Source organism: Cibotium barometz, chromosome 38 (genome assembly GCF_041138505.1).
Source record: "Cibotium barometz isolate CiBa-2024 chromosome 38, ASM4113850v1, whole genome shotgun sequence".
Taxonomy (NCBI): domain Eukaryota; kingdom Viridiplantae; phylum Streptophyta; class Polypodiopsida; order Cyatheales; family Cibotiaceae; genus Cibotium; species Cibotium barometz.
This window is the reverse complement of record NC_141083.1, coordinates 33,266,595-33,281,503: the sequence shown is the minus strand read 5'-3', so window position 1 is coordinate 33,281,503 and position 14,909 is coordinate 33,266,595. Positions and strand designations below refer to the sequence as shown.

The following is a 14,909-nucleotide window of genomic DNA, read 5'->3' as shown; positions in this document are numbered from 1 at the left end:
AGCCCTGCCTGCAGTTTAAACGTTACAAGTTACATGATGTGTCCAATGAAATGAGTGTTTTGACCAAGTCATGACAAGTGTTGCCAATCGCCGTCTTCTTAAGGACTTCCAGGATAAAGTCCCTTCTCACCCCATCTGAATACAGCGGCATGCAAGGAGTGCTCTAAGATAGATGGAAGTACACTCTTCTAATGATATTCAAAGCTGCAGTGTGAGCATTGTATCCTATGGAGAAAAGGATATCAAACTGGTTTGAGCTGACCAATCAGAGGTAGGAGGTACTTCTAAAACATCAATGATTGTGGAAGACTCTTGATTAAAACAACAGTACGAAACAATACAACACAATAAAGAGAAAGCCAAAAGAATAGTTGCTGCACAACTCACCTCTAGAGTCCTAGAAATGCTATATATCATGGAATTGCAAAAAGGTTAAAAGAGAACAAATGCTTCACTTCAGCATACTCAAGAGTTCAGTCCTCAGAAGTCTAGCAACAACATTTGGAGTGAAATAAAGAGAAGTCTAGGCAGTTGCACTACCATCACCAATATTCCTCACAAGTACACTTTCCATCCTCAAAAATGTGAATGCGGTTTGCATCTTTGACCTGAATTTTGCGCTGCTCCACTTTTGATATAAGTGATGTAGCAAAATGGCAGTCACCACAAACCCGCATGTTCTTCGTAACACATATAGGTGTCCCTTCAGGTGCATTGATGAGGGCACATGCGATGGCCAACTTCTCACTATGCCTGCATAGCGCATCTTCCTTTGCATCATCTGAAATGTCTTGTGACACCCAATGCAAACCTGGGGAATAGCCTTCCTGCGATATTTTTTAACCAATGTCTTTTAGTTTCGTATAGATATTTTTGCCTTGGGGATGACTGTCATCCCCGACAATAAACGAATGTACATTTCCACTTGCATCAGTCCACCAACAACATCCTGGCATCTTCCATGCACTATTTTCCATTCTCATAGCTTCAACCTTGTCCGCTTCCTCTCGCATGCCAGCAGCTGCATATATATTACTCATGCAGACATATGCTGCAGCATCCGTTTCATCCAATTGTACTGCATGTTCAAAGGCCAATCTTCCAAGCTTCACATTTCCCCATTTTCGACAAGCACCCAACAGAGCAGACCAAAGAGGAAGACAATCAGAAGGTGGCATCTTCTCAATCACTCCAATTGCCTTGTCGAAGTGCCCTGCACGGCTGAAAAGATCAACCATGCAAGTGTGGTGCTCTAGAGTTGGGATGATGCAATGGACTGTGCTCATAGTCTCAAAGTACATTTGCCCCTCATCCACTAGACCTGTGTGACCGCACGCGGTAAGCAAAACAACAAACGTGACCAGATCTGGATCTATACCTTCTTCTATCATTTTGTTGAATGAGTAAAAAACAGTTTCAACTTTTCCAAGCTGGGCATATCCTGCGATTAGTGCATTCCAGGAGACTACATCCCGAACTGGAAGCTCGTCAAATACTTCTTGCGCTTTTGCAAGTGCACCACATTTGGCATACATATCCACCAACGCATTGCCAAGCACAATATCTTTTTCGAATAAGCCCTGCCTGACGACCTCAGCATGTACCTCTTTGCCCTTTTCAACTGCTCCTATGCTGCCACAGGCTTTCAACATGCAAGTAAAGGTAACTGCATCTGGGGCGAGACCCTCCTGTTGCATCCGTCCAAAGCAGTTCAGAGCCTCAACACCATGGCCATGTTCGGCGTATCCTGCGACTAGCGCATTCCAGGAGACTACATCTCGAACTGGAAGCTCGTCAAATACTTCTTGAGCTTTTGCAAGTGCACCACATTTGGCATACATATCGACCAACGCAGTGCCAAGCACAATATCTTTTTCCAATAAACCCTGCCTGACAACCTCAGCATGTACCTCTTTGCCCTTCTCAGCTGCTCCTATGCTGCCACAGGCTTTCAAGATGCAAATAAAAGTGACTGCATTTGGAGAGAGACCCTCCTCTCGCATCTGTCCAAAGCAGTTCAGAGCCTCATCACTATGCCCATGTTTGGCATATCCTGCAATTAGGGCATTCCAGGAGACCACGCTGCGAACTGGAAGCTCGTCAAACACTTCATGCGCTTTTGCAAGTGCACCACATTTGGCGTACATATCCACCAACGCAGTGCCAAGCACAATATTTTTTTTCAATAAGCCCTGCCTGACAACCTCAGCATGTATCTCTTCACCCTTCTCAGCTGCTCCTATGCTGCCACAGGCTTTCAAGATGCAAATAAAGGTGACTGCATCCGGGGAGAGGCCCTCCTCTTGCATCCGTCCAAAGCAGTTCAGAGCCTCATCACCATGCCCGTGTTGGGCATATCCTGCGATCAGGGCACTCCAGGAGATTACATCCCGAACTGGAAGCTCATCAAACACTTCTTGTGCTTTTGCAAGTGCACCACATTTGGCATACATATTGAGTAGGGCAGTGCCTACATAAATGTTCTTTTCAAGCAACCCCCTTTTGAGAATATCAGCATGTATTCTGCTGCCTTTGCACAGGTCTTTTTGCTTGGCACAAGCCTTTAGTAAGGCTACAAGAGCAGTATCCTCTTGAAACTCCCGGTGGTTGCTGTTGCTATCTCCTTGTCGTGCTTTGTGGTGGATTTCCTTGGCCTTCGTCATCCGCTTAGTCACACAGAACTCTCGTTGCAGTCCTCTTCTTCTGAGCTCCTCTTGGACCCAGGATGGATTGCACCACCCGTCCATCCACAGCGACTCCTTTGTCATTTTATGTTTGAAGTCTGGGGATCTTGGGCTTCTCTGTGATGCAAAACAATAACTCAGGAAAGCCAATAGGTTTTCGTGTACTCTCATGTAATTGTAAAACAGTGCTTACCTTGCTGGTTCGATTGTCCCACCATTGGGAGGGATTCCTGAAGTACTCCTTCCATAAGAAGTCCATGTCTCTGCATGCCATAGGGAGGGAACCAGGAACGCCAGGAAAATGCACCAAAAAAAAACAAAACAACCAAGAAAAAAACTTCAGGTCTTATTTCATCACTGTTAATTAATTTGCACGATGATGTTTTGCTACCCCTATGTGATATGCCTCCCCCTAAACATTTTTTTAATTTCTATGGAATATGCCCTTTTTAAAACGACGGCCCCTAAAAGGTTTATAAAATAGGTTCCCCTAAAATATTTTTTTAAATAATTTTTATGGAATATGCCCTTTTTAATACAAGGGCCCCCAAGGCTATGGCTAAAAGGTTTATAAGGCTAAATGGGAGGATTTTACATGTGTGAAATTTTTGGGACAGTGTGTATGCATGGGGCTGGGTGGCAATTAAGAGGGTGCATGGGGTGGCTCGGTCATGGGCATGCTCTGCTCTTTTCTTCATGCGTGCTGGTCCTTTCGTTCTAGGTGCGCCTCGCTCCTGCGTTGCATGGGGCAGCTCGGTCGTGGTGGGTGTCCTTTGCTCCTTTCTTCATGCGTGTTGGTCCTTTCGTTCTAGGTGCACCTCCTCTGCTCTGCTGAGGGGAGATGCGGGCATCCTATGCACCTCCTCTAATGCGTGTTGCGTGGGGCAGCTCGGTCGTGGGTGTCTCCTGTTGTGCACCTCCTCTGCTACTGAGGTGAGATGCAATCGCTCCTTTCTTCCTGTGTGTTGTAGGTAAAGACAGGAAAGTCTTGGAGGCTATTGCATCCACGGATGTCCGTGTGACAAAGGCAAGGGCATGGAGCAGATTCAACAAAACCTCGTATTCTCACACCCCTTAAAGGAATAAAGTGGTTAGAAATCTACATATGGTGAAGACGAGGGCAAGGTCTGTAGGTTCTGACCCTAGCGTTAACAATACCACCAAATGCAAAAAAGCACCGCTCGTTACGTTGACCAAGCTGCTTGAGGTTTCTGTGACTATCGGTGTTGGGAGTGGTGACATATATATTGCATTCTAGGAACCACTAGTGGTTTGTTTGCTCTTGAGAAGGGTGGAATATTGAATCATATCCACTTCCAAATGGTCATTAAAATAAGGCAGTTTCCTTGATCTCTGTAGGCAACCTTATCAAAAAAAAATATTGCATGGGATGTATCAAAACCAAATGGGGGCATTGTTATGTGCAAGGGTTTAAAACAAGTTCGCTTGCACACATTCGAAGGCATGTTGGGTTATTGCATGAAAGATATGTTTAAACCTCATTTTAAGTTTTTTTGTCACAATGTAATGGCAGGAAGAAATTACAAAGGGGCGGGAGCAATATGCATTGTATGGGACTGGAGATTTAAAGAACAAAGTCTTTATGTCGCCAGTGAATGTATTTGACCAAGCATATGTGTACATGGATAACTTGCATGGGAGCTATTTTCATGTGACTTTCAAGAAAGAAATGGATCATATGTATATGGCTTGGGGAAACATTGGAGTTAACACTTTTGTGCATGCTATGCACGGGGAAGTACTACCCCTCTGCCCACTGGCTGAGGGGTAGTACTACCCCTCTGCCCACTGGCTGATCTCCCTAAAACTGGAAATGGGCTGGACAAAAAAAGAGCGGCCGCAGCATGGAAAGTGATGAAGATACTGCATCTCACTCAACTGATCAAATGATGAAGATACTGCATCTCACTCAAGTGATGAAGATACTGCATCTCAGTCAACTGATCAAGTGATGAAGATACTGCATCTCACTCAACTGATTGATGTTGGATCAAATTTTCTTTTTGGATTCTCCTCGTTATTTACAAGTATTATCTAGATGTGGATGCTGGCAATGAAGTAAATGAAGAAGATGATGGGAAGCCCGGTTCGAGAAGCAACCCCATCAATCTTGAAAGTGACAAAGATATGTTGTTTTGTGGAGAGGGTGGTTCCTTGTTTGAAGAAGGGGAATCATGGATCTTTTCTATATGGCTCCGACTATGTGCCTTTGATCTATGCTTGCAAGACAACCAAAGGTGCTATTTTCATGTGACTTTCAAGAAAGAAATTGTTTGATGCAATGTAAATAGTACTTCAGCCTTGTACATACCCGAAGCAATAATTTTGATGAATATATGCAATAACTTTTCGAAAAATGTCTATCTTTTCAATTTTTGTGCAAGAGAGAATTTTTTTTTGCAAACCATTGAATTTAAAATATTTATTGCAAACCATTGAGACCAAGGTCTAAACCTACCAAAAAAAATACTAAGGTAAGAACCTTAGTAAATTAATGTTAAAAAAATTCCCGCCCTTCATTAATGCAAATTTTTTTTTAGTGAATAGGTATGCGAAATTTTTGTGCAGGGATACTTGTACCTAGATCACCCATTAAGAGCCGTAAAGAACTCCACACATCACGAAACCTTACATTACTTCAAACTCAACCTCTAAAGTATGCAACGTTGCCTAATCATGACGGTTTCCTCAAACATGCTAATGTGCTTGTAAGCTAAAGTGAAAATAGTTGCTGTACAGGCTTCGTCCTCATAGTTGGGTGAAAGAACATGCCTTGTGATAGAAATCCTAGATGGCGATACTAGACTTAGTTATCCTCACTAAGCATTGCTAGGAACAGTGGGGTAATCCAACACTTCAACTAGCTGGAATGGTTATAAAACTAACTGACGGATCCTCATATAAACCATTAGGGATGTACAGGATTCAAACATCAAATCAATTAGCTTAGCTTTGAAACATACCTTTATCGTGATGGATTTTCAAAGACCTAGAACATTTGATGCAATTCTTGGTCATCCATTCAAGCGTGACACATGTTTCGTTCATGATTGGGACACAAATAGAATCTACTTAGAGACAATAAGGACTTCACTATGGGAATCAACCTCAACACATGGAAATCTCAACCTATGGGAATCAACCTCAACACATGGAAGTCTCAACCTATGGGTAGATTGCTTTTCGATGGCGAGTCTCAGACTACTACGAAAAGAACTAGCATCTTTGTTGGCATTGCCCTAATGAATAAATATCAAACTTGTAACAAAGTCCTTGAGGATGAGCTTAAGGAACATGCCCATGACCCTTGTTTTTATGTAAATAGCACGACATAGTGTAAATATAGGGTACCATGGATACCAGAACGGAAACCTACTTGCTTCACTCTACTTTACTATGAGTGTTGTGCCCACTAACATAAAGCAAGACCATGTACCTTCAAGCTGGTTTGGGTTCCAAACTCAAGGGATTCACAAGCCATAACTTATGGTGTCATGTGAGTGTAAGGGTGGGCTTAAGCTTATAAGTTAGGGGGGGTAGGGGGGATCTTATGGGGGGGGGGAGAGGTGGGGGAGGGTGCGAGTAGTGGAGAATGGAAGCAAGGGATTGGTTTCTACTTGTAGTTCACAATATGTGATCTAGTGGTGTAGGTTGAAAACTTGATAAGTTTATCAGTTTTTTAAGTTGACCACCCATGCAAAGGGTTTTAGGAGGATACATGCAGGCCTTTGTGCTTCTAGCAATTACACCCAAGATAATTACATGGGTTGCATCTTACCACATGTCACGTGTATTATAGTAATACCTACTATCTGATTTTTAAACCTTAAATAGGGGGTACTTAAGTTTCATAATTATTAGGAATCATAAGCTTAGAAAGGGGTATAGTTTTTTTTAAAGAGAAACTTAAATAGGGGGTTTTAATGAGTTTCATGCATGCAGGTTACGTCCCCTTTCTATGGGAAGTGAATCCCCTAGGATTCCAAATTATAAAAGACATAGAGCTCAAATGACGTCCCCTTTCTATGGGAAGTGAATCCCCTAGGATTCCAAATTATAAAAGACATAGAGCTCAAATGAGCTCTTATCAACCATATCCAAACCATGATATTGTGACCATGGAGATGTGGAAATCTTTTGACCTACCAAGCACTTAACATCCACCCAAATTGGCTTACCTTCTCTAGTGAAATTTGTGTGTACATACACAGACATATATCATATATATACATACATGTTTACAAATGTGATACACACACACACACATATATATGTGTATGTATGTATGTACATACATACATACATACACATTCATACATACACACATGTATACATAACATATATGTATATGTATATGTATATATGTATGTATGCATGTATGTATACATATATATGTATATATGTATACACTAGCTTTGGACACCATTGCTTCATATCTTGAATGTATGACCTTTTGGTGTATCTACCTTGACTCCTTGATGTAAGATAATGGCAGTAGCTCTTGTTAACCCTAGGAATGGGTTAACAAACACACCATGCAAGCACACTTGTAGATGATTCGTATTGCTTTTTCACCTGCAAGTAAGGGACCCTATTACTACTCCAACAATCACACCTAGCAAGATCTATTGAGTAAGGCCAGATGCACATGCCTTGGCCTCTCCTGTACAAGATTTTGGGGTTTAATAATTTCTCTTAATACCGAACTTTCACACTACACTTATAATTTTCCATGGGCATGGATAACCTATTTTCTAGCATTTGGCTCCTTCCATATTCACTTAATCGCGTGGCCTTGGGCCCAAAATGGACATGAGGCCCTTTTTAATGTTGTCATGTATACATACATACTCACATTACCAAAGGGAGCTACCTCGGCCAAGGAAAATCACATAAACTCTTTATCATAAATACCTTTTCATTGTAAATAGGCGTGTGTGCGTTAGGGACTTTACCCATATCTTCTATATATTTTTATATTATTAAAAAAAGTTTTTGCTAGCTACTTATCAAAAATAAATAAAATTATTACGGTCCATTTTGTGTAAATATTTCATTTCATATCAAGGCCTAAATATGGGAGTCTCTATTTTCTCTAATTATGTAAATACTTCATTAGGTGTGTGTATTACAAAACCTAAGTATATTTTATTAATTAATTTATTATTATTATTATTATTTCTTCATAATACTTTTGGACCATCATTGTACATATGCTTCAACTTCACCATGTATAAGTAAATCATATGCCCTCACATTTCTACCCACACCGTGTAGAAAGCCTACTACCTAAATCACTTTTTCCCTTAGACTATTTCATCTTTTATTCTCTCATCTACCCTAAAATAATGAGGGTCTCCCTCCCTTTTTACTTCCATAGTTTAGTATTTTTTAAATATATTTTTTACTATTAAATATTTTTTTATATATTTTCATTAAATAGTTTTTCATATATCAATTATTTTTGTATATTTCATTCACAATTAGATCTCTTTGTTTATTTTATTTCCCTATCATAATAACCATATTATCATGATATGTTGACTAGTTAAAGTACTAGCTTGTTTTTTTTCTTATTATATCTTTAAAAAATAGAAAAAAATCTCCTCCATGCAAGTTTCCACATACACTTGAGTCTCTAAGGTCAGGATATGATGTATTGGGGGCTCACTCCTGGAGCTATCAAGAAATTCCACCAATGGGGATCCACACAAAGATTTTGAAAATTCAGAAAATACATGATTCCACTAAGGAACGAGCAGTTTTTGAATGGGTATTTAAGGTACATCAATCTATTTAACACATAAATTTCCTTGTGTGCTTGTTGGGTATCTGATTCATATTTTAAGAAGGAAAGTTGGTACTTTTGTGTGATCTTTCATGAATAATCCACCTTCTCCTAATCCTCTTGGGATTCAATTCAACCAGTTTCATTGGGTGTGCTCCATTAGAGTGAATGTTTGCATTGATAGAAAAATTTTCTACAGCGTGGTGCTTCTTTTTGGTCCAGAAAGACTAAGAGAGGTTTTAGCTAAGAGAGGTTTTAGCATCACCTAATCCTGTCATACTTCCCATCATAGATTACACCGTTTCCTTTGATGTGCATATTTTCATCTTGTTTTGGCTTAGTTTTATGAATCAAGAAGACTTATACCGTAGGCTAATTTCTTATGCTAGGCAAGAAATACACATAGTTGCTGGTAGTAAGTTGCAATTTCAACATGTCATTCGTCGTATGTTTGGACCTAGGCAAGTAGCAGCCATTAATGCCTCAGTTAATCCATTTATTTTGCCTTTGATTCGTTATGACATAAGCTTTGACGTCTACATTTTCATTCTACTTTGAAAAGAAAAAAAAAGAGTGAGAGAGAAAGAGAGTGAAAGAAGACCTTTGTGCAATCATATTTGTGGTTCTTTTCCTTAAGCATGGATACCACTAGGCAAATGAGTGGCTACCCCTTATTCTTTGGAGAGCCCGGTGAGGATGCCGAGTTGTTCTTATCAAACTTTAGAATGGCACTCCACATAAAGAGAGTGGTAGGAGACCCAGAGTGCTTAGACATGTGTGAGTTGGTCCTACGAAGAGATGCTTCCACTTGGTTTCAATCTCTACCTGCACATGCACGAGTAGATTACAAGGGGGTCATACAACTTTTTAGAGACAATTACTTCACTCCTTTGAACACACAAAAGCTATTGCAAGAAATAGTTGCTCATAAGCAAAAGGAACTAGAGGACTACTTGAGTTATAAGCAAGAATTCTTACGTCTTTGGACTCTTTGGTTGCGTAGTCTTCCTAACCCTGGAGATGGTGCAGAATTCTTGAAGAAGGAGAGATTTATTGCAGGGATGTACCCATCACTAAAATTGCAAGTAGAGTCAAGAGAGCCCACAACATTTGATGTTGCTGAGGCTAGGGCTACCAAGAAACTCCGAAAGATGAGGTGTATGCTAGGGGGGCTTTATCTTTGATGATTCAAAGTCTAGGGAAGAGGTACAATCTTGCACTCGTAGAGAACTGAGGTCATAGTCGAGGTGATAGAAAAGTTAAATGAGTCTTTAAATAACTTATCTATCCACTTTGCACAAGCTGTGGAACAGAAGGGCCAAGCCAAAAGGGTTGAAGAACGAGAGCCACGACCTAGGCGACTCTTGCAATGTTGGAATTGCAGAGAGTCAGGGCATGGGATGTATAATTGTCCTTGGCCTCGTGGGGAACCAGGGAAGCCTAACATGAATTATCCAATGATGAATGCAGGTGAAAGCACTAGTTAACAACAACCGATGATTTTGCAAAGGCCCAATGCAACAACACCTCCACAAGGAGTGGAAGGAATGCCGCCCTTGCAGGACCCAAATGTACATGTGGTAGAGGTAACAAAGGCCAAGGAGGTAGACATTGAAGCAAATGGTATCAAACGAGGACGTGGAAAAGAGAAGGAAAAGGAGGGTGTGGCATCACAAAGTGACCATGGACGAGGAAAGAAAGTGAAGGAAAATAAGGAAGTCAAGAGGAGACGACGTCGTATAAACCTCCAAGATTTTCCCCTTGGACATGGTATGGCTCCATACAACCTTTTGGAAGACATGAGAGGTAAGGGTCCTAATATCTCGTGGCCTCAATTTCTAGCCTTATGTCCACAAGTAAGGAGAGAATTAACAAAGGCGAGCACTAGGAGAAAAACAAAAGAGAATGTGCCTATTGTAAAAATTTCATAAGCCGAGATGGATGAGGACATTACACCTATATTAGATTGCTACATCAAGGGGAGGCTATTTAAGAAGGGTCTAGTAGATGGGGGTGCACAAATTTGCATTATGACAGAGGACCTTATGCAAAGACTAGGCATGCATATTCATGAAACACCTGAAATTAAGGTGAAAATGGCAAACAATAGCAAAGCAAAGTGTCTTGGGATTTGTAAGAATGTTTCTGTGGAAGAAGTTTTTGGCATCAAGAAGGTTGTTGATTTTTATGTTATGTCTACCAAGGGAAGTGGTTATCCATTTATCCTAGGTAGACCATGGCTAATGAGAATGCGAGTTTTGCAGAATTGGAAAAATGGAAAGTTAATTTGCAAGAATGAAAATCATAAGAAGATTATCTTTGACATGAAGGAGCAACGACGAGAGGAGATAAATGAATAATCTTCTCAAGGTAAAACAGAGGAGGATTGGACCGATGACACCTCAGAGGAAGAAAGTAACAGTAGCACTATGGAAGAGGAGTCTTCCATCGAAGTCATGGGGGTAAGATTCAGAGAAAAAGACAAAGAGACACCCTGTCAAGGTTTGGAGGAGGTAGGCTCTCAAGAAGACCAAATTGTGTGAATGTGTGAATGTACGAATGTGGATGTGAAAATGGATGTATGGATGTGGATGTGGAAATGGATGTGAGAATATGTATGTGAATGGATATGAAGTCGATATGAACGAATGGATGAGACGAGATGTCAAGTGAATCAAAATGTGAAATGAATAATATAATATGTGAATGAATGAGATGTAATGAGAAATGGATGTGATGAGACGTAATGTAAATTAAGAAAGATAGGAATGGATGTTATGTGAAGTGAATGAATCTGATGAGATGGGATGGAAAATGATGTATCTGGTCAAGAATGGATACACTTAAGAATTGGGTTTGGGCTAACTAATATGGTTTGATGTCGAACAAACTGGAAAGATGTGAATTCATTATAGAAACTGTATTTGTGATTTGTTTGTAAATGACTGTTTTATGTCAAGAATGCTAGGATAGAAAATGATGTATCTCGTCAAGAATGGATACACTTATGAATTGGGTTTAGGTTAAGTAATATGGATTGATGTGGAACAAACTGGAAAAATGTGAATTCATTATAGAAACTATATTTGTGATCTGTTTGTAAATGACTATTTTATGTCAAGAATGCTGGGGAAGCATTTTGACTATCTTGAGAATGTGGTCGTGAAGACCTACCTGATAAAGTTGCAAATGCTGTACGGAGAGTCAATGGAGGACGTCTCGCATAGCAAGGTCGTCGACCGAGGTTTAGACCAACCTCGGTTCGATTTAAATGGTGAGCTTCCGGTATGGTGGATGGGGGACCAAGGAAGCGGCCTATGAGTGAAGCGCTAGGTGACCTGCGAAGGATCTTAGAGGGTGCTGACCATACGGTGCTCAGGCAAAGATGTGAATTCATTATAGAAACTGTATTTGTGATTTGTTTGTAAATGACTGTTTTATGTCAAGAATGCTGGGGATACACTTATGAAGTCGATATGAACGAATAGATGAGACGAGATGTCAAGTGAATCAAAATGTGCCTCTCAATGAGGAAAAAAGCATTGATCTCTATGATCCAAGTACAGTCTTTTTCCCTGATCTGACTATGGGACTTACGGGTTTGGTCAGATGAGCTCAGTTAGCTAAGGCTTTTGACTACGTTAGGGAAAAGTTATCCTGGTGGAATCACCCTTGCTTTCTGGGCAAGAGAAGTTTTTTCGAGTTCCGTTTGGAAGAATCGAGGAATTAGTCACCTGTCTGGATATCCATGTGCGAGGCCCCGAGTGTGAGACCCTGCACCGCATAAGATGTGATACTTCCGCTGCTAGCACCCCGAATCCATTGCCCGGTGGGGACAGGGATCTTACAAGGAATGTATGATGACTTTCTTGGGATCTTGGAAGTTAAGATAGGTAACGGTTATTCAAGAAAAACGTTTTGGGGAACGAGTAACGTTTTTGAGCAAGGTAGAAAAGAAGGGAAGCAATGTAATGAGAAGAAGAGAGAATGAAGAAGAATTTTGTGTGTTTTATCTCTTGTGTGACCTTACTCTATCGAATCTCTGTCTGTGCATTGCGTTTCTACTATGTCTGAATTTCTGTTTTCGCCTAATCAACATGTCTCTTATTGAGCAATTGTGTCTGTTTGTTTTATTTCTATTTGTGTTGTTGAACCCCAACACAATTGGCAATCCTGCTGTGTTTATCCTGTTTGGACAAAGGCGATGAATGCCAGTGAGGATGCATGTTAGAGAGGGAGAGAAGAGTAGCCAGAGTTTATTATACAAGGGCCCAAGCCCAGGCAGGCAATATTGATATCCATTTCATTTTACGATCAAGATGCCCAGGATGGTCAGGAGATGCCCAGGATGGTCAGAAGAGTAGCCAGAGTTTATTATACAAGGGCCCAAGCCCAGGCAGGCAATATTGATATCCATTTCATTTTACGATCAAGATGCCCAGGATGGTCAGGATGGTCAGGAGAGTCCACTCTCTGAAAATCGAGCAGTAGACCAACGGGGGGAGAATTCTGGAGCAGCAGGGGGAAGGCAAGTAAGGCAACTGTTAGGGGCTTTACTCTTGGTAGGAAGATCTGCAAGAGTAGGAAGAAGTCTCCAGTTTGACCCATTATAGGGGGCTACCAGGCAAAGACCTAGGAGACCACCATAGCCGAGAACCTCATGGCTCAACCACCTCTCAACCCCACAGTCAAAGCCGCTAAATTCAGAGGAGGGTCCAAGAAAGATGCAGATTGCCATGTAGCCCAGTTTGAAACTAGATGACAAGCAAGCGGTTATCAGGCTTTATACAATGATCCAATTAAACTTCAGCAGTTTGTAGCCACATTAGAAGGTAAAGCCCTGAGCTGGTTTAGCCAATATGGTATACCACATTTTGTTAATTATAATGCTTTGAAGGCAGCATTTTTGCAGAGGTTCAGAAAGGAAAAGACTCCAACCGATGTTCTGAGAAAAGACTCCAACCGATGTTCTGAGAAAACTCAGGGACATTAGGCAGAAGAATATGTTGGTGGAAGACTATGCTCAAAAATTCAGAAATTTGGTTGAAAGATTACAGGGCAATGAAAGACCCACTAATGAGATGTTGGCAGGATATTTCTTGAAAGGATTAAGGCGTAGTTTGAAGAATGTTGTGGCAAGCATTGACATTGCTGGAGGAATCAATGATCTTGTTGCTGTTGTCGCAGCAAGAGTTGAAAAGAGGCTGGGTATGACAAAAGCAAAGAGTAGTAGAGATAACAGTTTTTGATTCCGAAAAAGGGTCGGATGCAACATCAGATTCATACAAGGAGGAGGATTCAGATACGTCATCAGAAAGTGATGAAGAGGAGGACAAAAGAAAAAGAAAGGAGAGAAATAAGAAGAAAAAATAGAAGGATAAGCATCCCAAAGAGGCGGACTTGGTAAGTAAGTTGAAAAAGTTTGGGTATTCTGTGGTAGCACCAAAGGAGAAGCAATATTGTCACATTTGTGAAAGGGATGGCCACAGCACAGCTGAGTGTTGGTACAATCCTAAAAGCAGAGGACAACCTACACCTGATGCAGGAAGAGGTAGAGTTGATGTAGAGGCAAATCAAGTAGCTCCATTTAGGGGCAGAACACCATTTCAGAGGTCGACCTCCAAGACCACCATGGAGGGAGCAGGAGAATAATGATAGGAGACCACTAGGTGCTATGCCTTGTGTGTAGTGTGGTGCACCAGATCATTGGGTAGGCCTAAATTGTCCATTGTGGGTTAGGCATAGAGAAGAACAGAGAATGCCTGTGCTAAGGTATAATCAGGGTAACCAGCAAGGAGGATAGCAATAGCAATAACAACAGCAACAGCAAACAGGATCAGCAAACCAGCTCAAGCTAATGTACCTTTGGTTGATCTCTCAAATCAGAAAGAGTATGATGGTGTTAGTCAACCATTTCAGGAGCAGCACAAGCAAAAAGATAAGGAAGAGTGGGTTTGTGATTGTAATGAATGCATACAAGTTGATGATGTTGAAGTCATGGCTATCACTAGATCCAAAGCAAAGGGGCCAATAGATTGGAAGGAGTAGAAAGGAATTAGGGATCAGGTCCAGAAGCAGATTCAGAGGGAGCAGAGGAAGCAGGCTGAGCCTGCATCGGGTCAGAAAGTCAGTCTGACAACAGCAACAAAAGGACAACATTAAACTTGAGGTAAATTAGGACAAAGATTGGTTTGAGGTACTCATCAACTCTCCCTTACAATTGTCATTAGATCAGTTATTGTGCTTGGTGCCAGCTTTTAGGGAGAGGTTGTTGAGGAAATTTCAAGATCAGGATAATCAATTATTGGTTCATCAAATAGGGTTCCCAGCAGTAAAAAACATTGATCCACCAGATGTTGATTTTGTTGTGCCTGTAATCAAAGTTCAGTTTGAGGGCATGATTTTTGAAGATGTAT

General features: G+C 41.0%; 1 protein-coding gene across 1 annotated transcript; it reads right to left on the bottom strand.

Moving 5' to 3' along the window:
* Positions 1 to 397: 397 nt before the first annotated feature.
* On the bottom strand, positions 398 to 3,008 carry LOC147616625 (pentatricopeptide repeat-containing protein At1g06140, mitochondrial-like). The gene is made up of 2 exons (XM_086777684.1): positions 2,878 to 3,008; positions 398 to 2,801 (listed from the first exon to the last, which is right to left on the bottom strand). Exons 1-2 carry the CDS (start codon positions 2,956 to 2,958, stop codon positions 840 to 842), a joined length of 2,043 nt encoding a protein of 680 aa, XP_086633810.1. The 5' UTR covers positions 2,959 to 3,008; the 3' UTR covers positions 398 to 839.
* Positions 3,009 to 14,909: the final 11,901 nt, after the last annotated feature.